This window comes from Lithobates pipiens, unplaced genomic scaffold (assembly GCF_037356315.1).
Source record: "Lithobates pipiens isolate NorthernLeopardFrog02 unplaced genomic scaffold, aLitPip1_a1.2 Scaffold_13, whole genome shotgun sequence".
NCBI classification, from domain to species: Eukaryota; Metazoa; Chordata; class Amphibia; order Anura; family Ranidae; genus Lithobates; species Lithobates pipiens.
In genome coordinates this window covers 298831155-298858181 of record NW_027507718.1, presented here as the reverse complement: position 1 = coordinate 298858181, position 27027 = coordinate 298831155, and the positions used below count along the sequence as shown (strand labels likewise).

General features: G+C 40.7%; 1 protein-coding gene across 3 annotated transcripts in view; it reads left to right on the top strand.

Annotated features, from left to right (window-relative positions):
- Positions 1–23695, top strand: part of TNIP3 (TNFAIP3 interacting protein 3) — an 80953-nt gene extending 57258 nt beyond the window's left edge. For 2 of the 3 annotated variants that reach the window (XM_077478571.1, XM_077478569.1), the window contains exons 7-9: positions 5350–5475; positions 18686–18805; positions 23309–23695. In XM_077478571.1, the coding sequence (XP_077334697.1) occupies positions 5350–5475; positions 18686–18805; positions 23309–23443 (381 nt within the window). In that variant the 3' untranslated portion in view covers positions 23444–23695. The remainder of the gene's footprint in view (positions 1–5349; positions 5476–18685; positions 18806–23308) is intronic. The other variant, XM_077478570.1, reaches the window with a different exon arrangement.
- Positions 23696–27027: the final 3332 nt, after the last annotated feature.

The window sequence follows — 27027 nt, the reverse complement described above, 5'->3', positions numbered from 1 at the left end:
CAAACTGATGCCAGAATCACAATTTACATAATTTAACCCTAAGACCCAACTATGGTCTTAGAAAAAACAAAATTTACAAACATAGTGCGTACTCTTTAGGAGTACCGGCGCTACATAGCACACTCACCACAGTCAATCATTCCATCAGAAAGTATAGGATTATGAAAAATTTATATTACAGTGGCACCAGGGGCGTAACTAGAAATCACAGGGCCCCATAGCAAAATGTTGTATGGGGCCCCCCTGCAAACAGCCCCCCCCCCCCAGTAAATTCATTCATCAGTGACCGTAACCAGTAAAATCATTCGACCGTGACTAGTAAAATCATTCATCAGTGTCCGTGACCAGTGCAGGACATTAATACAATTACAGTGACCAGTGCAGGACATTAATTCATCAGTGCCCGTGACCAGTAAATTTATTCATCAGTGACTGTGACCAGTAAAATCATTCCACAGTGGCCAGTAAAATCATTCATCAGTGACCGTGACCAGTAAAATCATTCATCAGTGACCAGTAAATTTATTCATCAGTGACTGTGACCAGTAAAATCATTCGACCGTGACCAGTAAAATCATTCCACAGTGACCAGTAAAATCATTCATCAGTGACCGTGACCAGTAAAATCATTCGACCGTGACCAGTAAAATCATTCGACCGTGACCAGTAAAATCATTCGACCGTGACCAGTAAAATCATTCGACCGTGACCAGTAAAATCATTTATCAGTGACCGTGACCAGTAAAATCATTCATCAGTGACCGTGACCAGTAAAATCATTCGACCGTGACCAGTAAAATCATTCGACCGTGACCAGTAAAATCATTCATCAGTGACCATGACCAGTAAAATCATTCATCAGTGACCGTGACCAGTAAAATCATTCATCAGTGACCATGACCAGTAAAATCATTCATCAGTGACTGTGACCAGTAAAATCATTCATCAGTGACCGTGACCAGTAAAATCATTCGACCGTGACCAGTAAAATCATTTATCAGTGACCGTGACCAGTAAAATCATTCATCAGTGACCATGACCAGTGAAATCATTCATCAGTGACCGTGAACCAGTAAAATCATTCATCAGTGACCGTGACCAGTAAATTCATTCATCAGTGACCGTGACCAGTAAATTCATTCATCAGTGACCATGACCAGTTAATTCATTCATCAGTGACCGTGACCAGTAAAATCATTCATCAGTGACCGTGACCAGTAAATTCATTCATCAGTGACCGTGACCAGTAAAATCATTCGACCGTGACCAGTAAAATCATTCATCAGTGACCGTGACCAGTGCAGGACATGAATACGATTACTGTGACCAGTGCAGGACATTAAAGTGGTTGTATACCCACATTTTTAACTTTTACCTACAGGAAAGCCTATAATAAGGCTTACCTGTAGGTAAAAAAAATATCTCCTAAACCTGTACGGTTTAGGAGATATTCCCCTTGGTATGCGCCGCTGACTGCAGCGGCGCATGCGCACAAGGGGTTTCTCGCCGTCAAAATCCGGCAGCAGCCGAGCGGCCGGACTGAAATCTCCCGCGCGCATGCGCGGGAGTGACGATATCGCGGCTCCGGCCACTCACAGCGCCGGAGCCGCGATACCCGGAAGAAACGCAGAGGGAGCATGTCAGCTCCCTCGGCGTGGATCGGGCCAGATGTCGGGGCCTCGTTCTAAGGTAAGTATTTCATAATGAGCTAGTATGCGGTGCATACTAGCTCATTATGCCTTTTGCTTTGCAGGTTTAAAAAAAAAAAAGTGCGGGTTTACTACTGCTTTAATACAATTACAGTGACCAGTGCAGGACATTAATTCATCAGTGCCCGTGACCAGTAAATTTATTCATCAGTGACCGTGACCAGTAAAATCATTCATCAGTGACCAGTAAAATCATTCATCAGTGACCATGACCAGTAAAATCATTCATCAGTGACCGTGATCAGTAAATTCATTCATCAGTGACCGTGACCAGTAAAATCATTCATCAGTGACCGTGACCAGTAAAATCATTCATCAGTGACCGTGACCAGTAAATTCATTCATCAGTGACCGTGACCAGTAAAATCATTCATCAGTGACCGTGACCAGTAAAATCATTCATCAGTGACCGTGACCAGTAAAATCATTCATCAGTGACCAGTAAAATCATTCATCAGTGACCGTGACCAGTGCAGGACATGAATACGATTACTGTGACCAGTGCTGTGCAGGACATTAATACAATTACTGTGACCAGTGCAGGACATTAATACAATTACAGTGACCAGTGCAGGACATTAATACAATTACTGTGACCAGTGTAGAACATTAATACAATTACAGTGACCAGTGCAGGACATTAATACAATTACTGTGACCAGTGCAGGACATTAATTCATCAGTGCCCGTGACCAGTAAATTTATTCATCAGTGACCGTGACCAGTAAAATCATTCCACAGTGACCAGTAAAATCATTCATCAGTGACCATGACCAGTAAAATCATTCATCAGTGACCAGTAAATTTATTCATCAGTGACTGTGACCACTAAAATCATTCCACAGTGACCAGTAAAATCATTCATCAGTGACCGTGACCAGTAAAATCATTCATCAGTGACCGTGATCAGTAAATTCATTCATCAGTGACCGTGACCAGTAAAATCATTCATCAGTGACCTTGACCAGTAAATTCATTCATCAGTGACCGTGACCAGTTAATTCATTCATCAGTGACTGTAACCAGTAAAATCATTCATCAGTGACCGTGACCAGTAAAATCATTCGACCGTGACCAGTAAAATCATTCATCTGTGACCAGTAAAATCATTCATCAGTGACCGTAACCAGTAAAATCATTCGACCGTGACCAGTGCAGGACATTAATACAATTACAGTGACCAGTGCAGGACATTAATACAATTACAGTGACCAGTGCAGGACATTAATACAATTACAGTGACCAGTGCAGGACATTCACCCCCCTCCCCCCCGCCATGCTGCATATTATAAAAATCAGTTAAACTCACAGACAGTTCAAAATGTTTAGACTGCAGTCTGGCCCCATCATTGCATCAGCTTACTTTAGCTTGTACAGTACCTCTGTCTGATTGCAATGAATGGTCTGCAAATTTTGCAAGTGAGGGTGAGTCTGGTTCCTCCTCGGCGGTGCTGCCTGGTTCCTGTGTATGCAGGCTGCAGTAGCTCTGCATTGACGCTCCGCCCATCGAGCCTCCGGCCGAGTGACGTCACGACGCTGGGAGGGGGCTGACGCCGGTGTTCTGGGCAGGACAGAAGCTTGCCAATGCATTGCCGAGCCCCGGACCGCTCGGCAGCGGCCCCCATTCGGCAGCAGTTCCACTAGGCTTTGGGCCCCATAGCGACTGCGGGCCCCATAGCGACCGCGTGGGTTGCTATGGCGGTAGTTCCGCCACTGAGTGGCACTCAGAGAAAACAAGTAAGAAACACTTAGGCTACTTTCACACTGGGGCAAGCGGTGCTTTACCGTCGTTTTTAGCAGTGCTATTCAGCCACTAGCAGGGTGCTTTTAACCCCTGCTAGCAGCCAAAAAAGGGTTAAACCCAACCGTAAAGCGCTGCTGCAGTGGCTCTTTGCCAGCTGTTCGGCGGCGCTGCCCATTGATTTCAATGGGCAGGGGCATTTTAAGAGTGGTGTGTACACCGATCCTACAGCGCTGCAAAGACTTTTTTTACCATCCTGCAAGCGCACTGCTCTAGTGTGAAAGCATTTGGGCCTGTAAAGCGCCTCCAGTGTGAAAGCAGCCTAGAGATGGGCTGAACAAACCGCCCCCCCCCCCACCCGCTCGGTTCACACCAGAGCTCCCAAACAGAGAAAAAGTTCTGACCCGAAAGACAAACCCTATTAAAATCTATGGGCCCCGAACTTGAAAAATCAAATGTCCCCATTTTGAAGGCTTATATTCAAGTAATTGGCCATAAAAAGGGTATGGGGGTCTGGGTATTATCCTGGGGGACATGTATCCATGCAAAAAGTATTTTTTTTAAAAGATTGTTTTTACAGGATCAGTATTGACAAATCTAAAGTTGTGCCTATTGTTTTGTGACAGCTGGCACCCATGGCTATAAGAATACCCAATTAATGGCTGTATCTCAATGGATGTAGGTGCTGTTTAGTTGAGATTATTCTGCCTGGCTCTGTTGACAATAGAGGTCAATCCAGGTCAATCCAGGTCATGTCAATAGGGCAGTAGTAGAAATCTGTCAAAATTAGATCCATGTATGGCTAGTTTAAAGTGATTGTAAAGTCTCTTTTTTTCCTATCCTGTAAAAATAACAAACATGTTATACTCACCTACTCTGTTGCAGTGGATTTGCACAGAGCAGCCGGATCCTCCTCTTCTCAGGTCCCTCTTCAGTGCTTCTGGCCCCTCCCTACTGTCAAGTGCCTCCACAGCAAGCAGCGTGCTATGGGGGCACCTGACCTGAGTCACATCTCCCTGTGTCCATTCAGACACCGAGCTACTGCCCAGCCACCCCCTCTCTCTCCTGATTGGCTGACTGACTTTGATTGACAGCAGCAGGAGCCAATGGTACCGCTGCTGTATCTCAGCCAATCAGGAGGGAGAGTCTCGGGCAGCCGAGACACTCAAGGACATCGCTGGGGAGAAATGGGGCTCAGGTAAGTATTAGGGGGGCTGCTGCACACAGAAGGCTTTTTAGAATGCATTAGATAAAAAAACCTTCTGCCTTTACAACCCTTTTAAAAAAAGTATGGCAAAAGCCACAGAAGTCACAGAAGCATGATTATTTCTGTAATCCTGTAACCAAGTCAGCTGATATCAGGCTATTGCCCACCATAAACTGACAGAACAGAGTTATGCCAGACTTTGGAAGGATCCTGGCAAAATTGTTAGGATTCACCCCACTGCCTGGTTGACAGATAGCACCAACTTTCAGTGCATGGCTGAAAGCCAGAGCCAGCGGTGGCTGCCACCACCCCAGCCTAGCTCTATATTGAGCGCTGGAGGAACAGAGAAGAGAGGAGATGTACAGTGATCACTCTCTGCTTGGAACAGGCCGAGAGCTGAGTGATCAGTGGTCATGTGATCGCACAGTTCTTGGTCTTCGAGCTAGTGTGGGACAGTGCAGTATCACACAGAGGTGAGTATGAAATGTTTGTTTTTTGTATACATCCCATACTTCTCATTTAAGAGTCTGTCTTATGAAGAAAGATCAATTATGTGAAACAGTGAATGGGAAAACACACAGAATAATCACAGGCTTACATATAATTATAGTTATTTAGGCAAAAAATGTGCATCAAGCTCAACCAAATGACAGGAAAAAATATACTGTATGTATACTTTTTTTTTTTATCAGTCCCAAGACTTACTTACTCTGGAAATCCAAACTATTAAGAAGGAAAACTGGATGTTGAGGAAGCAAAACTATATTCTTTACAAAAACAAAGAGTACTACAAGGATGAAAGAGACCACCTTACCAAGGTAATAAGGCTGTGGCATCACTGCACTTTAAACGGCTGACATACATTCATGAATATGGTACATAGAGAATTACAATTTATACAACTTTTGTAGTTATTTTATTTGTGCAGTCAGGTGTGTGATCTTATGGTGTAAGGGTGGAAGGCAATAACCATCATTTAGAGCAGTCTTTCTCAACCTTAAAGGAACCCTTAAAATATTTTTTATGTCTTGGGGAACCCCTGCTTAATTACTATTGTAGCATCCTTTGACCCCCAGAGACAGGGTGGTAACCCTCATAACAAGGTGGGCTGACATTTAACCTCAAGGTGCAGATTACTTAGGCAATAGTGGGATGTAAACAGATAGGTGCCAGTCACTTTAATATTCAAAACAAGGATTTATTGACTCTCCCATTAAAAACACCAGGGGGAGAGGGGTAGGGAGTTCAGAACACCCATTACTGGCCTGCAGACTCAATAGCACAAAAAAAAAAAGACACCAGTGCAGAAAGGAGCCTTTAAGCTGATTCCAGCAATATGTATCTTCTTACTAGCAGCTGCCTCCATTAGCAACCAACCCTGTCCAAGTGGCAACAACTGTGGTCTCGGATTCCATCGTGATGCTTTCCCAGGCTCTCAACAAGTTCATCACCCAGGATCTCATGTGGTAGAGTAACCCCTGGTACTTCACCTCAGACAACATCTGTGTGATAAAATCACCCTGGACAGGGGCTTTTGGAGAGAACTGGGAAACCTTTGTTTCAGCTCTCAATATCCAGCCTTTGTCTAAAAGGACCCTGTGTCTATTAAGGGCACAGGGTGACCAAGCAAATAATGGGCAACTACTTAATGGACACTGAGAATGTGGTTTCGATTACTTCAAATGGGAGGACTCACTGGGCAGGAAGACTTCTTCTGCTACAAGCACATATAAAAACCCCAGACTTCAAGTCTAATCACTTAGCTGCTCCTCACACACACACACACACAGGCTAGAGCCTGGGTGGAAGAGAAGATCACTTCAGATGGCTTCAGATATGTATACTCCCATCCAGCATACACCATTCCCCATAAACCTCCTACTGGTTGGCCAGGGGAATTATGAATATTCATACGTCTGTTTTACTGTAGTTTCTCATACTAATTCCAGAGGTACCAGTGACACCTTCTGACAGAAGGGAGAACCCAGAGCTTCAATGAATTAACCAAATGAACAAGTAAACAATAAGTCAGCTAGGTTGTCTACCTTCCCGCAGAACTAAATTTAACCAGTAGTCCCTGTTTAAAACAGGGTGGCTATACTATAATTACAGCTCACAGTACAGTAGTGTAAACAATAAGTTACCCTTAACGTTAGTGTTCAGTGGAGACATGCACTCTTACATTGATAAATTACCCCTTAATTGCTGCTCAATGGGAAAATGCCTCTGTACATTCAAAAAATTCTCCTTACATTGATAGTCAGTGGAAAAAGGGCCTTCTAACATCAGTGATCAGTGTAGTGGTCCCTTACATTGGTGGCCAGTGGGAGAAAGACCCCTTTACATTGCTGGTCAGTGGGAAGAATGTCACCTTACAGAAGGCTAAAAAGATTATTGATGTCAGTGGTTACTGAGAGACAGACATTGTTCTTTGCTCAAGGGACTCTTAGCAACTTTCGGAGGAACCTTAAAGAGTAACTTCACTTTTGTTGAGGAAAAAAAAAACATTCCACTCTGGGTCATCAATGTCAATGTCATCAAACTTTGTTGCAGATTTCTATCTTTTGTTATTCTGAAGACATAGCTGTTTGTCTGTGTTCATGCCAACATTAATGTGAATGGAGGGGATTTCCTAATTATCAATCAGCTGCTGCATTTGCAAGGCTTTATTGAGGAAAGTTGCAGGGTCTGCTTTCCTTTAGATGTGATTTCCCTTTGGGAATATCTCACCAAAAACATTTTTGTTGCAGTGATGCCAAGAATCTGACTTGTAACTTAGTGCAGACTTCTGGGAAAATCAGCAAGCCAATCAAACAAGCAGGAAATTACATTTCTGGGGGGCGTTCTGTACACCATCTGTGTGCAGAGTACCTGCAGTTTGTCATATTGCATTGCATTTTACAAAAAAAGAAAGCTGCAGATTGCAAAGGAAATTTTTACTAACATTAAACTACAATATGATTTGTGTCGCAATTGTATATGCTATATTTATTCTTTTTTTATTTGCTATTTTTTTTTTACACAAAAGTGGAGTTAACCCTTTATGTTCCACAGAACCCTGGTCGAGAAATTCAGGCTTGGAATGTGTTAATTTTATTAATTTAACCACTTACCGACCGCCTACCACAGATATACTGCGACAGGTCAGCTCTATTGCAAGACAACAACGTACCTGTATGTCATTTCGTGCAATAGACATTGGGGGCTTATGCGTGTGCCGATTGGACATAGGGGGAGCCAATCAACAGGTCCAGCAGACGCGATGCCCTCTGGCCACCTGTGATCGCTCCCCGGAGAGGCAGAACGGCGATCTACCTATGCAAACAAGGCAGATGGCTGTTCTGACAGGGAAGAAGATTTTCGCTCTTTTTTAGTTTATAGCGCAAAAAATAAACACTGCAGAGGTGATCAAGTACCACCAAAAGAAAGCTTTATTTGTGGGAAAAAGGACATAAATTTAATTTCGGTACAGCGTCGCATGACCGCACAATCATCAGTTAAAGTAGCGCAGTGCCGTATCTTAAAAAAATGGCCTGTCATTAAGGGGGTAAAACCTTGCAGGGCTAAAGTGGTTAAATACACTTTACAGACTGGTGGAAATGATCAATGGGCAACATCTCCATCATTCCTTGCCTTTTAGTTTTTATACATAACACCCTTTAACTATCCACTTTGCCACCTGCAGCTCTGGTGGACCTTTAGGGCTAGTTTACACTTACTTCAAAACATGGTTTTGGACAGGCTTTGATAAAGCTCTCTGAATGCCAGTCAAAGTTCCTGTCACTAAATAAAATGGTTAGCTTACAGTCCTGTTTACACCTTGCTTTTGTTTGCTGCTTTGACGAGGCTTCGATGAGGCTTTGGTGGGGGCTTTGATGAGGCTTTGGTGGAGCTTCGATGAGCCTTTGGTGAGTCTTCGTGGGGCTTCAATGAGGCTTCGGTGGAGCTTCAGTGAGGCTTCAAGCGAGCTTTGCCATTGACTTCTATGGAGGCTTTGAACATGCTTTGAAGCATCACTAATGCTACATGGGGTATAATTTTTTTAAGTAAAGCCGAAGCAATGCAAAAGCAAGGTGTAAACTGTAAGCTAACCATTTAATTTAGTGACAGGACAGAGAGCTTTAACAAAACCTGTCCGAAGCCTTGTTTTGAAGCAAGTGTAAACTAGCCGTTTATGTGTGTTGAAGTCGAAGCAAATGTAAATGAGCCCTTAGAAAAATGTGTTTTACACCAACACTTATGAAAGTTTTATTTGCATAGGCATAGGCTTCAAAACTCCATGTGAAATGTCAATTGGTTGCCCAGTTACCAAGCACTGCCTGGTAGAAGGCAGGAACTCCAGTGCTATTTTGGGGGAGCAGTGACTAATTAAAGGGATGCTGAAACATCATATGGCGCATTCTGTTCATCAAAGTCTAAATCTTTTATCTCCAACATATATTCACTTTAAATAAAATCCTGTTTATTAGCTATAGTATCCATTAAATGTAATATGTTATGCAAGTTTACAGCTTTTATTCTGTAAATCTGCCCAAAAAAATAAAAACACACAGCAGAAATAATGTGCTGTATGTTCTGTATTTGTACACAGAGGAGACATAATATGTGTAAAAATAGTGTACAGAGGAAGCCAGTTAATAGTAGCACACAGCTTTTCTAAAATTAAAAAAGAAATCCCCAAACATGGTAGGCAGAGGCAACCAAAATCTATCAGTAAACCACAAAGACTTCCTCAGGAAACACTCTGTACTTGTTTGAAACAATAATCCTTATACACTTCCTTCATTATGTATAATCTGCAGCTTTGCAAAACTGGGCTATTTTCGCTTGTGCTTCTGTACGATTTAACATGGCAACTAAAGATAGCAAGGGGCACAACAGATAAACCTCACATATAAAGTAACACAATCACAAGACAAAAAGAAAAGGAAACATTTTACACAAATGGATAAGAAACCAAAACAGTTTCATTTTGCTGCACCAACTTTAAAAATTCTAGCTTGCAAAATGCTAGCAGATACTGTATTTAAAGAGAACCTTTCAGAATGGAAGCGGACTTGTTTCAAAGGTGCATGCTTCACCCCTGTCATACTTATCCTTCTTTGATTTATTTAATGAGCAGTTTCAGAAACCTATAATATACCTACTTTCAAAAAGTTACTTGTGAGTGAAATATCAAGATGGTATCATCAAACATGCAGGTATAATTTCCCCTTTCACCCTAGTGGTAGCCCAGTTTCCCCAATAAATAAACATGTACTTAACATAACAATTTAAAGTTCAGGCTACTTATCTTTTCTTATATATTCTAATCCATTTTACATTCTAATTTAGTGAGAGAAAAAAAGATGGTAAACAGTTTGGTGCAACAGTCAGAAAAGAAATGGCATTGTACACTCCTACAATGCAAATCAGTGGCGGCCAGTGGAAAAGGGGGCCGCAAACAGTATACTACACCCCCCCCCCAGTTTGGTCAGTCAGTAGCACTTACCCCATCACTATTGGCTTCCCCTGCTTGGCAGCAGCTTCCCTTGCTTAGTGGCGGCTTACCGTTTTTCTGCTGTTCTCCTGCGGTCTCCGGTTCTCCGGGGTCATCACATTGGCTTCCTCTGTGTCCTGAACCCACCCGATTTTGAATCCTATTAGAGCCTCTGGCTCTAATCAGGTACTTCAAAAAAATCCCTGCTGCTGTAATTTATGCACCCAGTGCTCTGAAAGGGGCCAGATGCATGAATAGGGGGTGGCTGCAGCAGCCATGGGTAGATTCATGCTATGCATGAATCTATTCATTACCATATGGGGGGGTGGAGTGGAGAGAGGGGGCAGAGCCCGGGAATCCTTAACCACTTAAGGAACGCCTCACACCGATGTACGTCGGCAGAATGGCACGGCTGGGCACAAGCATGTACCTGTGCTCTGTGAATGTGGCCATGGGACCAGTGGACCCGATCGCCGCTGGTGTCCCAAAATTGGGTCACAGAGCTGAAGAACGAGGAGAAGTCTGTGTAAACAAACCTCTTCCCGTGCTTCCCTGTGTGGCTGTCACCGATCGTCTGTTCCCTTTTATAGGGAAGGACGATCAGTGACATCACATGCCAGGCCACACCCCTTACATGTGTCAAAAATGTCCGATGTGTCCGCCATAATGTCGCAGTCACAATAAAAATCACTGATCGCCGCAATTACTAGTAAAAAATAAATATTAATAAAAATGCTATAAAACTATCCCCTATTTTGTAAAGGCTATAACTTTTGCGAAAACCAATCAATAATCGATAATTGCGATTTTTTTCCAAAAATATGTAGAAGAATATGCATTGGCCTAAACTGAGGAAAAAAACGTTTTTTTATATATTTTTTGGGGGATATTTATTATAGCAAAAAGTAAAAAATATTGTATTTTTTCAAAATTGACGCTCTATTTTTGTTTATAGCGCAAAAAATAAAAACCGCAGAGGTGATCAAATACCACCAAAAGAAAGCACTATTTGTGGGGAAAAAAAGGACATCAATTTTGTTTGGGAGCCACGTCTCACGACTGCGCAAATGTCAGTTAAAACGACGCAGTGCCGAATCGCACAAAGGGGCTTGGTCCTTTGGCTGCAAATTGGTCCGGGGCTTAAGTGGTTAATGGATGGGCCACCACTGATGCAAATGAATGATAAAATCTACATTTTGCATGAACCATTAACAAATTCAACTTCCCTTAAGACTAGGTGTAATCTACAACTTGTCCTATACCCAACAGAAGCTTTTACTATACTTTAAACATAATGCTTTTTAACTTTTTGGAGAGTGGGGAAGATTTTAATTCCTGTTTACCTATTAGGGATATTTACTTTTACTTCCTGTCCAAGTAACAAATGTCTTCAATTCAAAAATAAGGAAAAATCTCTCTGACAGGCAATCAACAGCAATCATTTTTTTTTTAATAGAGTGAAGTAATACTATAACCTTCATCATTTCCACTACTGTGTAGATACTTCCTGAAAGTGAGGAGACATCTGCCAGTAAAAACCCAATAAGGCTATTTTTTTACTTAACCTATCCAAAAGTTAAAAAAAAAAAATTTGTGTGGAGTTATACTTCCATTTCACTTTCATTTTGATGAAGTTAGAAACTTCTGCAGATTTTGGTTGCACCCAGTGCTCTGAAAGGGGCCAGAAATAGAGTTGTAATGCTCACACACTTGAAAATTTCAGTTAATGTAAATATAAAAGTGGCCATTGAAGTTATTCTAATCCAGTGTTGTTTTAAGGGATAACTGTGATTTCTGCCTTGTCTGGAAAACTCTATGCAAACGTAGACCTAGATTATCATTTCTTATGCCGCTTCCCCCACTACTACACCAGTCAAATGGCTAGCCTAAGCATCACGCTAACAAGATCAAACATTATAGCCACACAAGACACAAATAGCCTGAGAGGCTTAACAAGACTGTTTGTTCACTCTGTATCATTACACGCAGAACCAACAGCTGGGACAGCAGACAAATCTGTAACCCTAGCAGTTTGAGTCTAGGTGTATAGCAGCTTCTCTCTCTGGTCTACTCTACAGAACAGGAAACTCCTCTCCCTGAGGAAGAACATTGTGTAACAAAACTGCTGTGACACATTGGGTGCGCACACGTGCGAATGCGCATATTACTGCTAATGGAATAGTGCACAGGTGAACAAATATTCGCATATGTGCCAATGCTCATGTGCCAAAGAATGATTGCGCTCTCGCGGGAGCATGTCCACAGTCCCCATTGATGTCAGACGGTCTGTTTAAAGGGTGCTCTGACTCCTGCTCAGTGCTAACTGAACTTCAGCTGTTTCCTTGTGCCTTGCTTCAATCCTGCTTGATATCTATTACTGACCTGGCTTACTACTGACCTGACCTTGGATTCTGTTTATGCACTTGATTATCGGTTCCTGATTTTGGCTTACTCCTGACCTTGATCCTGTCTGATGCCCTGGTACCCTGCTGCCTGCTCGCTGCTGACTCAGACTATCCTGCTGACCATACTTCTGTCTCCTGTTTGGCTCCACATTATCTTCCAGTGCCTGTGCTGGCTGCCCCTCATCCCAGCCCCAGTGGACACAGTGTACCCCTGTCTCCAGACTATGGGAACATCGGCAAGCAACATATCCTGAACCTGCAAGTCTAGTAGAGTGACCCTTTAACTGCAGCTGATCTACCCTGCATCATTGCAGTTCCTGACCTGATGGCCTGCCTGAATCACGAGTCTACAACTCCTGCCACAAGTTCTGCAATCAATAACTACATGTACTAGTGTTCCTCCTGTCCCTTGGCACCATCCGTTCCACTCTCAGTGGGGGCCAAGGCTGGAGATGCAAGCAAGGCCGACCTCATCATTTCAGTCTCCTACCAGATATGTGACACATTATTATTGGGTTGCATCACTAGGACTGCGCTTTGGTAGATTCCACTGCTCATCATTCTAAGTGAGATGTGTGCCCATCTAGGTATGTTCATAGTAGTGAGTTCTAGTCAATCTGCAGTTTTGGCAAAATATTACAAGACAGATATATGTTCATTTTCATACATTATTTTAATAAAGTGTCTCTTTAAAAAGACCCAATATGGTTAAGCAATGTATACACTATACCACTGCCAATAAATCCCACAAACTGTATTCTACATATACAGTATGTATAACTGAGTATGTGTACCTTTTAAATTAGTGTTGAAACTAGATCTTTAACATTACATCAACCCTCAAACATCCACTAAACACAAAATTGTGGTATTCAATTTCTAAATTAGAAAACCACACATTTTATGAAGGAATAATAGTGTCAGATGAACAGTCAGAGTTCTGCTCTTCCAGTGTGTAATTTATGTAATTTGGTCATAAAAGTGATATTCCTAAACACAACCCAACATTATGGCATTGTGTGCATTCTATGGCATATTTACACTATATTTAAAGTTTTCCATTTTCAATACAAATAGCGTAAACCACCAAAGTTGTAGAGTCCTGCCTCAAATTAATTTTTTTTTTTTTGTGAATTGAACAAAAAAAACCTGGGAACAAATTTCTGCTTATTCTTCAAGTTTCCTGGAAAAAAAAACAAAGTTTCCATGGTGCATCTGATAACAATCCTTGGTATTTTTCGATTGGTAGATTGAAAGGCTTAAGACCGTCAACTGCAAAAACTATAAACCATTCTCTATAAAATGTTCATGGAAACATCTGTGCTAACCTGTCAGATGTTGCATTATGAGTACTGACCTCAAAAACAATTGACCTTTAGTTAACTGAAAGCTTACATTATGAATGTAATCAGGCACATTCAATCTACAGTGTGGTTGTTCTACAGGTTGCCTTAGAAAAATTGGTACCAGTTCCTTCAGTGGAAATGAACTGACTGATTTACTTTTTAAATAGTCCTCTTGATCATTGACTTGTAGGGCAGGAGGGCTGATAAGGTTCTGGTGGTATTGTCTCCTTCAGTCAGTCAGCTACAACATCCAGTGCAATTACCCTGTTTTCAGCAAGTTAGCATATTCAGGAGCCTCTGAATTGGGATGATTCCTGACATTCTCCTTGGGTAAAAGCCCTGAAGAACTCAATGTAGCTTAACAACACATTCTCCTAGGGCCCGAGTCCAGGACAAGGAAGTATGCTAAATATTTAACAACTCCCTAGAACTCATCACCAGGCCACCAAATTCTGGTTATTGATTTTTTAAAACTTGCCTGCTGGAACTTGCTAAATCCTTCTACAAACTACCTGTAAGTAGGTATATTTGCTGGTAGGAGAACAAACCACCGCATGTGTTTTTCCTACCTGGCCAGTGAGAATAGGATTTGGTGTCAATTCGGAACTATAATAGATAAAATATAAAAAAATAAAAAAAAACATATAAAGTTATAGATAAAGTTTCACCATTCACTAATTCATCTTTCTAGTCTAAGGCCGCGTACACACGGGCGGACTGTTCGCCCAACTTTGTCCGTCCAACAGTTTCGGCAAACAGTCCGCTCAAAATTAGCATGGACGGACATGGCCACACACGACGAACGAACAGTTTGCTGAAACCGTGCGCGATGACGTGAACGGCACGTACGACGGGACGAAAAATACGACGTCCTATACACTGCATTATAGCTTTCGGCGTGAAAATCCTTTCTGAGCATGCGCGCAACTTTGTTTGACGAACAAGCCTACACACGAGCGGGCTGTTCGCTGAAACAAGGTTTCAGCGGACAGTTTTTCGGAAATTCCGAAAAACCTTGTCCGTCCAACTGTCCGCTGAAACTGTCCGCTGAAAGCCCACACACGAGCGGACTGTCCGCCCAAACACTGTTCAGCGGACAAAGTTGGGCGAACAGTCCGCCCGTGTGTACGCGGCCTAATTCATCTTTAATTCTGGTCTATTAAAGTTTCAAATTTTTCACCTTCAGGACATCTTCTGAGCCTTGCCTTTTCTCTGAAATTGTCTCCCATGTAGCATTTGATACTTGTATTTCCTATTCAATTTTGGCCAAAAAAATAACATCTTTCAAAAAAAAAAAAAATCTAAATGTGTTTCACTTAGCTTAAAATGGCTGTAACTAGGTTTTAAAGTGTATTTCACTTTTGTACTTTAATTTGAAAAAAAAACAACCATATATTCCTTATGTGTAATTCACACAGCATACCTAAAAAAAAAAAAAAACTTAAAAAAAAATATTTTACCTTGTAGATGTTTTTTAGGAGAAGGTGTCATGGCTGACTGCAGGCATATGTGAGTACATTCAGTTTGATCTGTCCCAATAGAAGCGCTTAGGACAGGCTCAGTTTCCTCAATAACATACAAAACAAGAAGACTGGGTTCTAAATATTTAACCCTTTGTTAGGACAATGTTGAAAGTCTACAAATGAAGATGAAGATCTGAAAGCACAGTGCATCCTTCCACCTTAAACAGATAAAACGAAATAGTAGTTTTTAGTCCAGAGTGTCAAGAAAAGTGCATCCAAAATGGTGAGTGCCAATATTTAACTGCCCACCGCAGTTGTACTGAGGCAAGTTGGCTTCCCTGTGCGAATTGCCGTCATTGTACGTCAGCCCGCGCAGGTGCAGTTGCGGGCAGGCACGCGCAGCCACTGGAGCACTCTCGCTCCCGCTGCTCTGATCCCGATGTCACTGGTCCCCAAAAAGTGTCATCTGGGGTCGAATTTGTCCACCGCAATGTCACAGTCCTGCTAAAAATCGCAGATCACTGCCATAACCAGTAGAAACAATAAAAAAGCCCCTAAATCTATACAATAGTTTGTAGACTTGATAACTTTTGTGCAAACCAATCAATATATGCCTATCGCAATTTTTTTTTTTTTTTTTACCAAAAATATGTAGAAGAATATATTGGCCTAAACTGATGAATACATTTTTTTGGGGATATGTATTATAGCAAAAAGTATTTATTTATTTTTTTTCAAAATTGTTGCACTTAGTTTTTTTTATAGCGCAAAAAATAAAAACCGCACAGGTAATCAAATACCACCAAAACAAAGCTTTAAAGTGACGCAGTGTGGTATCGCCCCCCATGCAGTTTTGCTCTCCACCTGCTCTGAGACATACAATAAATAGCAGCTAGACTCGAAATTCAGTTTACTGAATCAGATCAGGCAGCTATTGTGATTGGTTGCCAGAGGTTACAGTGTATCATTACCACTCACTGACTGGTAGAGGTTACAGCACACATTACAGCTCACTGCTTAGTTGCTAGAGGTTACAGCACACAATTTCTGCATGTTGCTTGGTTGCTAGAGATTACTGTGGATATGACCTCAGGGGGGCATGATATACATATGAATGCCGTAGCCCGCCGCTATTTACATATGAATGCCGTCACTATTTACATATGAATGCCGGTAATTCACATGTAAACACAGGGTCTACAGGTGAGTCATCTGTACACAACAATAGGGCAGAGCTGGGCAGCATTAGTAGCAGCACTTCACACTGAGATATTGGGACACAGCAACGGACTAAAACCTCAAGGGACAAGGGAATTTAAACCAGGATAGTTGGCAAGTATGATGCAGCTGCTTTGGGCCCCACAACAATGACAGGGCCCAGGACAGCTGCCCCCTTTTGCCCTGCCTTAAAAACGGCCCTGATGTGAAGGAGAAGATGAAACAAATATACAGTAAATGTTATCCCAATTTACCTACAAAAGTGGAAATACACTTTGATGTTAATATATTCGTTTCAAGCTCAGAAGGCCACTTCTTCCCTATTTTCATAATTTAAAAGTACACTCCAGTCAAAATTGTAATTTAAACTTAAGATGAATAGAGGGACTTTAGCTCTCCTACTTATAAGTTCAGTGTTTTTTCCAGACAATGCTGCGATGCACCAGTCCAGTCATTTTGCCTGCAATGTTGTGATACTGAAAAACACCTCCAATACCCTTCTTATTGCCTAGTCATCACACATAGACAGTACAAATTTCTTATAGTCATCCATCTGCTTCAAACCTGCCTTGGAAAGAATATACAACATTGAATTAAATAAGTACACTCCTACTGCCATCGTACTTACTTACGAAGGAGCTGTGTGTTTATTCCAGAGGGGATTACACAGGATTCAGAAAGAGGCAAGCCGGTGAGCTTTATATCTGTAGCACAGAGTCTGTATTTTTCCACAACAAATTTTTCTTTGGAAAAAAAATTGAGTGTACTATAAGTATAAACAGTAATCATACAATTAAGTGCAAAGAACAGGGTAGCATGATAGATATATTCAGGTTGACTATGCATAAATCAGCAAGGGTGAATGTGATCTTGACTCGGTCAATCTAGGTCCGTACAAAAAGGTATAGGAGGACCAGATAAAGGGGTCGCCCAAATCCTCGATAGAAGAGCCATGGTCTGTGTAGAACTTTGGGCCACAAGGCCTCCCCTATTTCCCTAAAAATAAGACCTAGCGTGATTGTCGTGATGGCTGCAATATAAGCCCTACCCCCCAAATAAGCCATAGTTAAAGTCATTGTAGGTCTTATTTTCAGGGTAGGACTTATTTTCGGGGAACCATGGTAGGGCTTATTTGGGGGGTAGGGCTTATATTACAGCCATCACCGACAATCACGCTATGTCTTATTTTCGGGGTAAACAGGGTATAACCCAAGCATGTGGTTGTGCTGGGAGATCCAGCACAACCACATGCTTGTGCTGGGAGAGCCAGAGCCACGTATAAGCCTACATGCCTGCAGGGGCCTTTTGTATTGTCATGTGGTTCTCAGGGTGAGGATAAGTCGTTTAACATAGATTAGGAGTTGAGACATACCCATGTGTATAGATGGTTGCATTGCAATTTGGCAGATGGTAGGTTATGATTAGGCATAAGATTGTGGTAGATACACTGTTAACAGTTTTGGTGTAGTAGAAGAAAGGTGGGGGGGTGGAGAGGGAGGAAGGGAAAGGGGAAAAAAAGAGCCAGTATAAGGTGAAGGTCTGAAGGCCAGGAACGTAATCTTAGCTTGTGGTAAATCCAGGTAGGAATTGGTTAGGGTATGGAGTATAATCATTCTGTAGTTAAGTGGTGGGGGTTAGTCAGTCAGGTGAATTCTGGAGTTAACTGGAAGTGGGTCCAACAGGTCCATTTGGTTGAGAATTTATTTTGTGGGCATGTCTTGAGCTATGAAGGTCAGTTCCTCCATCTCTGCTATTTTATGAAGTCTAGTAAGCCCTTGATTGGGCGGGGTGAGAGGAACCCCAATTTGTTCTGTTTTTCGGCGTTAACCATGGCTAATGACTTATAATAAGTTGTATGTGGTAAGGAGAATGGTAAGGAGAATGGTGTAGGAGGAGGAATCGGTCTCGGAGGTGGTCAAAGTCATAGGCAGTCATGAGTGAAATGATGCAGTGCACCACAGTTCAAAAGGCTTGGATATGTAGGCACAACCATCAAATCACAGAGTCTATATTATACATTACTGTGTCATCTATTCATATCACAGTTGTTTCATATTTGTTTTTAATATTAGTCTTTGTTTTATACTACTATATGTTCATGAGTTCTTTCCTTTCAGGTCCTTGTGAAAGCCACTCAGAAAACCATGGATGACAAAGCACAGACAAGAATAAATATTCCCGCAAGAGACTTTGCTTATGCAGATATGAGAGCAGATATTGCAGCTCTTTTGCAGCAGGTGAATTCATTTTAAAACACAAATAAATGTATTCAGTTTTAACTCATGGGCCCTAAGAAACTAATCTAGAGCATTCCTACAGCTTGCAAAATAGTTTTTTTGCTCTCTCTGTACCATTGATTTGAATAAAAATGTTTTTTTTAGCTACAAAACCTCACCAAATGTAAAGCTTTTTTTTAGGTATGCAATACATATGTTTAATAATGTATGTGAGAATATTGTTTTTATTTAAAGAAAGTATCTGTTGTACAAGCGTGTACTCAGAAATGGCCATCGGGAGGAAAATGGAGAAAAAAGTAATATTTAACAGCAAACAGTAACATTTTATAAAATAAAGGTGTGCATATAGTAATTTGGTTTTGTATGAGAATTCTTAGAAAAATAATATTTAGCTTTCAGAAAGGAAAATTACCTAACCGATGTCATAAAATGCCCCTTTGTGCTAAACGGCCCTCACCACCATAATTTTTAAGGAATAATAAAGTCCAGTTTTAGTAGCCACCAACAGGTTTCCAGGAAGTATTTTTATTCGATCTAGTTCATATATTCCACATTACCCATGCTGTTTATATTACCGATGCCTCAGCAACATTAACTTTTATTGCCGATCACAACTAGGTTAGCAATGTAAAACTTGTAGGGTGCCACCAAATCCTGGATATTCACATCTATTAACTATTTATTAAAATGTATATTAGCACAAGCAATGTGCATTCTTCTAGTAAACCCCACTGATTTCATATCAGAAACCTGCCCCCTTCCCTTTCTTTATGCAACTTCTGCTTTCTGCTTTGTAAAATCTGCTTTACTGCCTAATGTATTGGAAAGTGGTTCAGGTATGTGGATAATATAAAGCACAGCGTTGTCTGAGCAGGGCCTGAGCAGTTCTATCTGCTGCTTTTATTGTATCCTGTATTTACAAGCAGTACCTCTACAGTGTATGCTTTAACCTGGATGTTCTGCCAAACACTAACAAAACCAACAGTGGTACCCTTTCATGGCTTGGGCAGATTTTCGCTGGATAAATAAGTTACACCATATGCAAATTGTGCCATGGGACCCCACCAGAGTGGAAATGGTGAAAGGTGGGTATTTCTAAAGTACATGCACATAACTCCCAGCATAAGTTTAGGCATAAGCTAAAAGTGGCTCTATTCATTTGGTCACCAGACTTCTCAGGGCTGCAAAATAGTTCACGCCAGAAAACATCCTCTGTTAAATCATGTGATTGCAGTTCTAAACAAGATAGCTATATAATGCTCATCAGGTGTTACTCACTGAGGATCTTTTTCTGGTTGATGTTTGGATAGTAAGGTAACTCCACTCAGGGCAATCCTCCCAGCATATTTTCTTAGTGATGGCCAGGTTGGGGTGTTGGTGTGCAAAGGCCCCCCATGCCCCCAGCCTTGTCTATATCTGGTACTATTCTATCCTATAAAGAAATTTTGCTTGTAGACCAATGTATATATATATATATATATATATATATATATATATATATATATATATATATATATATATATATTTAACATTGCACCAATATTCATAAATCCACTGTGCTGCACCACTTCAGTGCCCATAAACTCACACTGTAGCACAGTATATAACACAATAATAATATGTCTAAAGGGTCTGTACTTGTGCAGTAATATGTGAAATTACACTGCAAACACCAAGTCCAAAAAGTGATACTATGAACCCCATGCAAAATTGGTCTCCTTCATCAAACAGACACAGAGTAAAGCTTACCAGAGGAATAGAGAAGTTATATAATGCTCAATGTAATTGTGGCCATTAGTCCAACAATCTTCCATCCACTAGTTTGGCACTCCTGAGGGAATATCACTTAAAAACCTCCAGCTCAAGTTGTTGCTTGATGCTTGCATGCATTTCAGGAAAAAAGGAGACCAAGCGCTCCAGATAGTGTAAAACCAGATATGCTATTTTATTAAGATATAAATAATATTCACTTACAAACATGCAAAATGGAACTGCGCTGTGGGTAAACCAATCATATTATTCAGCCCACGGCCTAAAATCTTTACATGTATGACTAGCTTTTATTTACCTAGCTAGACAAGGAATCTTTTGCAGGGAAACTATTTTAACCACTTGCTTACTGGGCACCTAAACCCTTCTCCTGCCCAGACCAATTTTCAGCTTTCACTCTATGAATGACAATTGCACGGTCATACAACACTGTACCCAAATTATTTTTTTACAATTTTTTCCCCCACAAATAGAGATTCCTTTTAGTGGTATTTGATCACCTCTGGGTTTTTTATGTTTTGCTAAAAAAAATGTAAAAGACTGAAATAAAAAAAAAAACCTTTTTTTTATATTTTGATAATCAATTTTGCGAACAGGTAATTTTTATCCTTCATTGATGTACGTGGATGAGGCTACACTGATAGGCACTGATAGGCTGCACTGATGGGCACCGATAGGCTGCATTGATGGGCACTGTTAAGGCGGCACTGATGGGCACTAATAGGTGGCACTGGTGGGCACTGATGAGGTGGCATTGGTGGGCACTGATGTGTGGCATTGGTGGGCACTGAGAGGTGGCACTGATGGGTGGCACTGAAGGGCATTAATAAGTGGCACTGATGGGTGGCAGTGATGGGCACTGATGGGTGGCAGTGATGGGCACTGATGTTTGGCAGTGAAGGGCACTGATGAGGCAATGGTAGGCGACACTGATAGGCAGCACTTCTATGTGGCACTGATGATGCACTGATTGGCACCACTGGTGGGCATTGATAGGTGGCACTCATGGGCACTGATAGGTGGCACTGATTGCTGATACTTATGTACTGGTGGGCACTGATTCGTGGCACTGTGAGCAGTGATTTGTGGCAATGACAGGTGACACTGGCAGGCAGTACTGGTGGGCAGATATGAAGTGGCTTTGCCTCTTCCTCTTCGGGACTGATGTCCGTTCAACAGAAGGCGTTGATTAGCTTTTTTTTTCTCCTCACGCCGTCAGTGCGAGAAGAAAAAAAAACGATGACCAATCTTTTGTTTACATCACGTGATCAGCTGCCATTGGCTGACTCCCTCTTTTACAATTTTTTTACATGTAAGAATCTTTTTTGTTCTGCCTTCAATATGAAATATATCAGATGAATGTACTAGATGCTGTGAGCAAACTACTAAGATAGAAGAGGCAGGGGATGTAGTAAAGGAAACAGTTATGGTATTTTAATACTTACTGATTTATTTTCACATAAATCACACAACTTTAACCTAGGATTCACATATTTTTTAAATTTAAAACTGATTGGAAAAAGTGTGAATCCTGGATTAATGTTATGTGTGAAAATAATTTAAAAAGACCCATTAGTGTACTCATAGGTTATAAAATAAAATGATGAACCAACCTATCCTCCAAACATACAAGCAAATCATATAAATTAGCGCGAATCAGGCCAAATCTTAATATTTTGAGTTTATTATTTTTTAGAGAATATTTGTGCTGCACAAAGATAAATACCTTAAACACATACGGGTTGAATAGGCTGTTTATTTTGAAAAGCAAGTTGCACTTTGCAAGGGCATTTTCCCAAGAGCTGTGTATGTGTGAATGCTGGGAAGTTTCACTTTGCAAAGAATACCCAATCATCTTAAAGCAAAAATTTAAAAAAATGTTTTGCTAGCACATGAATGGATGATAAAGTAATCTTCACTTCATTCCCTAAATTCCGATGAAAACTCTCTTGCAAAGTGCAAATTTCCTTGCAAAGTGAACGGCCTATTTGCTTTTAATGAATCAACCCCATGGCATACCAAATGTTGTGATAGTATTGAAATGCAAAGGTAGGTTAAAGAAGAATGGGGCCATAGGCAAGGCAGAAACTTTGCTCTCCCCCACCCCATCACTTCAACTGACATTCATTCAAAGAATAGTAAAAGACACAGAAAATCTGCCCCACCTACATTGTCTGTAATGGCATGACCCAATTGTATCAGACACCGAGGGGCTGTTTTACTAAAACTGGAGAGTGCAAAATCTGGTACAGCTCTGCACAGAAACAAATCAACTTCCATTTTTTTTTGCCAAAGCTTATTTGTACAAGTTGAAGTTAGAAGCTGATTGGCTACCATGCACAGCTGCACCAGATTTTGCGCTTTCCAGTTTTAGTAAATCAAACTCCAACTGTCTATGAGTATGTACTGCCTTGTGAAGTGACAGCCATTTGCACAGCTTTGACCAGCTGGATCACCCTTGTGACAATAAAAGTTGTACCTGAGCCCCTGTGACATTTTTTGAGTTATAGACTCCTGTGTAGAGAGCTTGTGAATAATGCAGCTCTACGTGAGAGTATTCCGATTTTTGAGTCAGAATAGGGATGATCCTGTAAAAAAAAACAAGTGTAGGACAACCAGTTATGGTCAAATGGGGGTGTGGCATGGTCAGATTAAAAAAAGCTCTAGCATTTCTCAATTTTTAGTTTTGTGAATTTGAGAAGTATACTGATGATATGTTAAAATTCTTTCCAGATCAAGATATATGAAGAAGACTTCAGACAAGAAAGAGCTGACAAAGAGAAGTTACGTCAAGAGAAAGAGGAACTAGAGCAAACGAATCAGCATTTAAGACTTCAAATTCAAACAAATAATAAAGTAAGACTGTGAATTAGATTAAATAAAACCTCCCAGGTCAACGATGCACACTTTCCAGTTTTAAAGAATTTTAATTCAGGTTCCTTTCCGCTTCTGTTATATGCAGAAACAATATCAGTTCAGCTGCTGAAATTGAACAAACTGTGCCAAGATGGAATTTCAGTTTAAATTCAGTGATATTTGAAATATTGCCTTTGCCACATCTTTCATTAAATTTTGTATTACAAGAAAAATGTTAAAATAAAAATATATTTTCTTTGACAATGTGTCTTAATTCCGGATTCCAGCAGTTTGTGTTTTTAGGACTTCCATAGCTGTGATTAATATAAATCTTCTATATAATGGATCTATTATTCATTAAATGATTTCTTAGAACAAAGGTAATGTGTACCTCATGCTCTGGCATACTTTTCAAGTACCAAAAGATCCACTAGTTGACATCATATGCCTCTACTCTCTGCCAAGTGCCACAGTCTCTGCTATATATAGGTGATAGCACCAAATGTATGAGAGCCATTGTATTTTAATGGAAAGACCTTGGTCTCACATTCACCGTCAAGAACAATTTAATGGGAGTCATACAAAGGTGTTGTAGTAGGGGATGCTCACTACATATACAGTAGGTGTCAGTGTGAAACAGAGATCCATATTAAACTTTATAGGTAGCACCAGTGTTTGGAAAGAACTTTCAGGCATTCTTAATTATTATACTGTAGCTTAAGGATTATTGCTCTCGATCCCATAAACTGGTAAATGTTTCATGCCATCAAAAAACAACTTTTCACACGTTGGTATGATGTCCCTCTATGCTTAGCAAAGAGATTGCCAAGGTGTTTCCCTCTAATGATTGGAAGCTGTGGCCATATGGGATAATTTCTCCATTTTCGCATAAGAGGTTTCTGGAACAAAATCTTTCAATTGCTACAGAAGGTCACAGGGACTGCAATCCCCAAAACACCTCAGATTGCCTTACTGAAAAAAAGGATAGACAAAAGCCCCAAGAGCATGCAGAAATGTATCAACTTTATTTTGCTAGGCGCTAATGTCTCTATTGCCCGAGCATGGAAGCAGCCCTCTGTCTTCTTTGCTGCAGCAAAGCGAAAGATTTCATGGATAATGGACTCCGGAAAAAGGCTCTAAGGACACTTTATGACACAGTCCAGAAATTGGAAGTTGTCTGGGATCCCTGGGCCAATTATATATAAACACCTTTGTAACTCATATTTTCACCTTCAGTTTAGTCTTCTCTTTGTGTCTGATCTCTCTTTGACTTGACTCCACTTATTTTCCACCAACGCTCTTTTTTATCTACCTCCCCCTCTTAGTTTTGTTAAACACTTGGATACTCCAGCAGACTGTTTATAGTAGGAAACAAGTTTTTTCCATTAAAATATTTTTTTTGGGACTTTGCTGGGGCCTTGCCTCCTGGTTTTACTCCCCCCCCCCCCGCCCATTTTTATTTATCCCTGAAGGCAGGACCACACTGTGCCTCTGATACACTCATCGATTACTCACTACTATTGTTGGATGACTTTTAACCCCCCTGACGGTATTCCCGAGTCTGGCTCAGGGTGCAATTTTTATACCAAAAGCGGTATCCCCGAGCCAGACTCGGGACTGCATCGCTGGATCCAGGAGGATGTTTACTTACCTTCTCCCTCGGATCCAGCCGTGTCTCGCTCGATCTATCACGGACCCGATCTCCGTTCCCTGCGAGCGTTGCGACGCACAGGGACGGAGATCGGCGCCAAATTCAAAAAGTGAAACACACAGTATACATACAATATAATGTAATCTTACAGATTACATTATATTGTATGTATACTGTGTGTTTCACTTTTTGAATTTGGCGCCGATCTCCGTCCCTGTGCGTCGCAACGCTCGCAGGGAACGGAGATCTTACAGATTACATTGCTGTATGTAAATATTTCACATCCCCTTTGTCCCTAGTGGTCTGCCCAGTGTCCTGCATGCAGTTTTATATAATAAAAACTGTTCTTTCTGCCTGGAAACTGGAGATTGTCCATAGCAACCAAACTGTCACTTTACATCAAAAATGGTTTTAGACCAGCTAGAAAACAGCGATAATAAATTGGAATCACTCGCAGAATTGAGCGATAGTGATTTGTGGGGAGATCCGTCATCAAATACTGAAAAGTAATGACAGTGACAATTCTGCAACTGAGCAAATTTCAGTGTTTTTGATTTGATTACATTATTGAATAATTTTTATTATTGTTATATTATTATTTGGTACAATTATTTATAGTTATTTATTATATTATAATTTATGATTTCATTTTTTAAACTTTATCATACCCGGGATGTCTGCTAGACTCTGGTTTGGACAGATTTAAGAGAGTTATTCCTAAGAATTACAGGACTACAATATAAAACGCCAAATTTTCATGCAAAATAATGGTACCGCTTTTAGCACCTAAAATCCGAAATAATCGTACCGCCAGGGAGGTTAAGCCATTGCAGTTGTACTCCATTTGTTTGATTTGTCATGCTTGTATACTTTCTTTAGGAAAACTTTACTAAAAAAGATTGAAAGTAAAAAGCAACTTTTGCTTTGGAAATTTGTTTCTACATCACCTTGTTTTCGAAAAGAAAAAATATGTCTGACCTGCAAATTTCTCATTATAGGTTGAGCTTATTACTAAAACTTTATTCAGAAATGTGGGTATTTTTTAAGAGGTAAAGCTGCCACCTGTAGCATCACCCATGTTTTCCCTTATTATTTCAAACAGTCTAACTCGATCTACTGCTTTCAGATGTGTTTTGAGAGAAAAATTTCACCAACTTCGAAAATTGCAGGTGTAAAGCCACCCCCAGAGGAGCCACTTGGTGATTTTGGGTTCTCTGATCTCTGGCTCAACTCCAAGAATGACAGAAAAGTGAATCTATTGTATCATCACAGGGTGACGCTGTGGATACACAGATAATAGTGTGCCAACATCCTGGTAGTTTTGAGAAAGGTAATGGTTGGCTAAAGATAGACTTTAAAGGCAATCTTATGTGCACCACCCTATCACGCTTGTCATCGTGCGTCTATATTGAGCTCATGGTGTTTTCTGATATATATACACATACCGTACTTTGTTTAATAATCCAAATAGCCTTATTGATGCATAGATAGATATATGGTGCTTTTCTAATATCTTAAGCTAGAGACACTGGTCATGTAGTAGCATATATTAATGTATGGACATGTATGCGTATGCGTACATATGCTGTTATTATGTATACTTTTCTTTATAGATTTACTATAACTTATGATTCAAATCTTTGGGACAATTATTTGACCCTCAGTACTTTACCAATCTCAATACCTTCTCACTCTAAACCTTCCTAGCTTTGTAAGTATCTATTTCCTTCAACATATACTAGCTATATATACCTATGCATACTGCTATTCTAGTACACTGTATCAATATATATGTCCCCACAGTCAGGTTTTGCTTCTTGTCCCCTTTATTGTCACTTGTTCTGGCCTACTTGCTTTGTTGGACCTTACCAAATTGGCTAGTTCGCTGTTTACTTATGTTTATGTTTTATCTGTACAATATGATCTGTTTATACATTTTTTATAT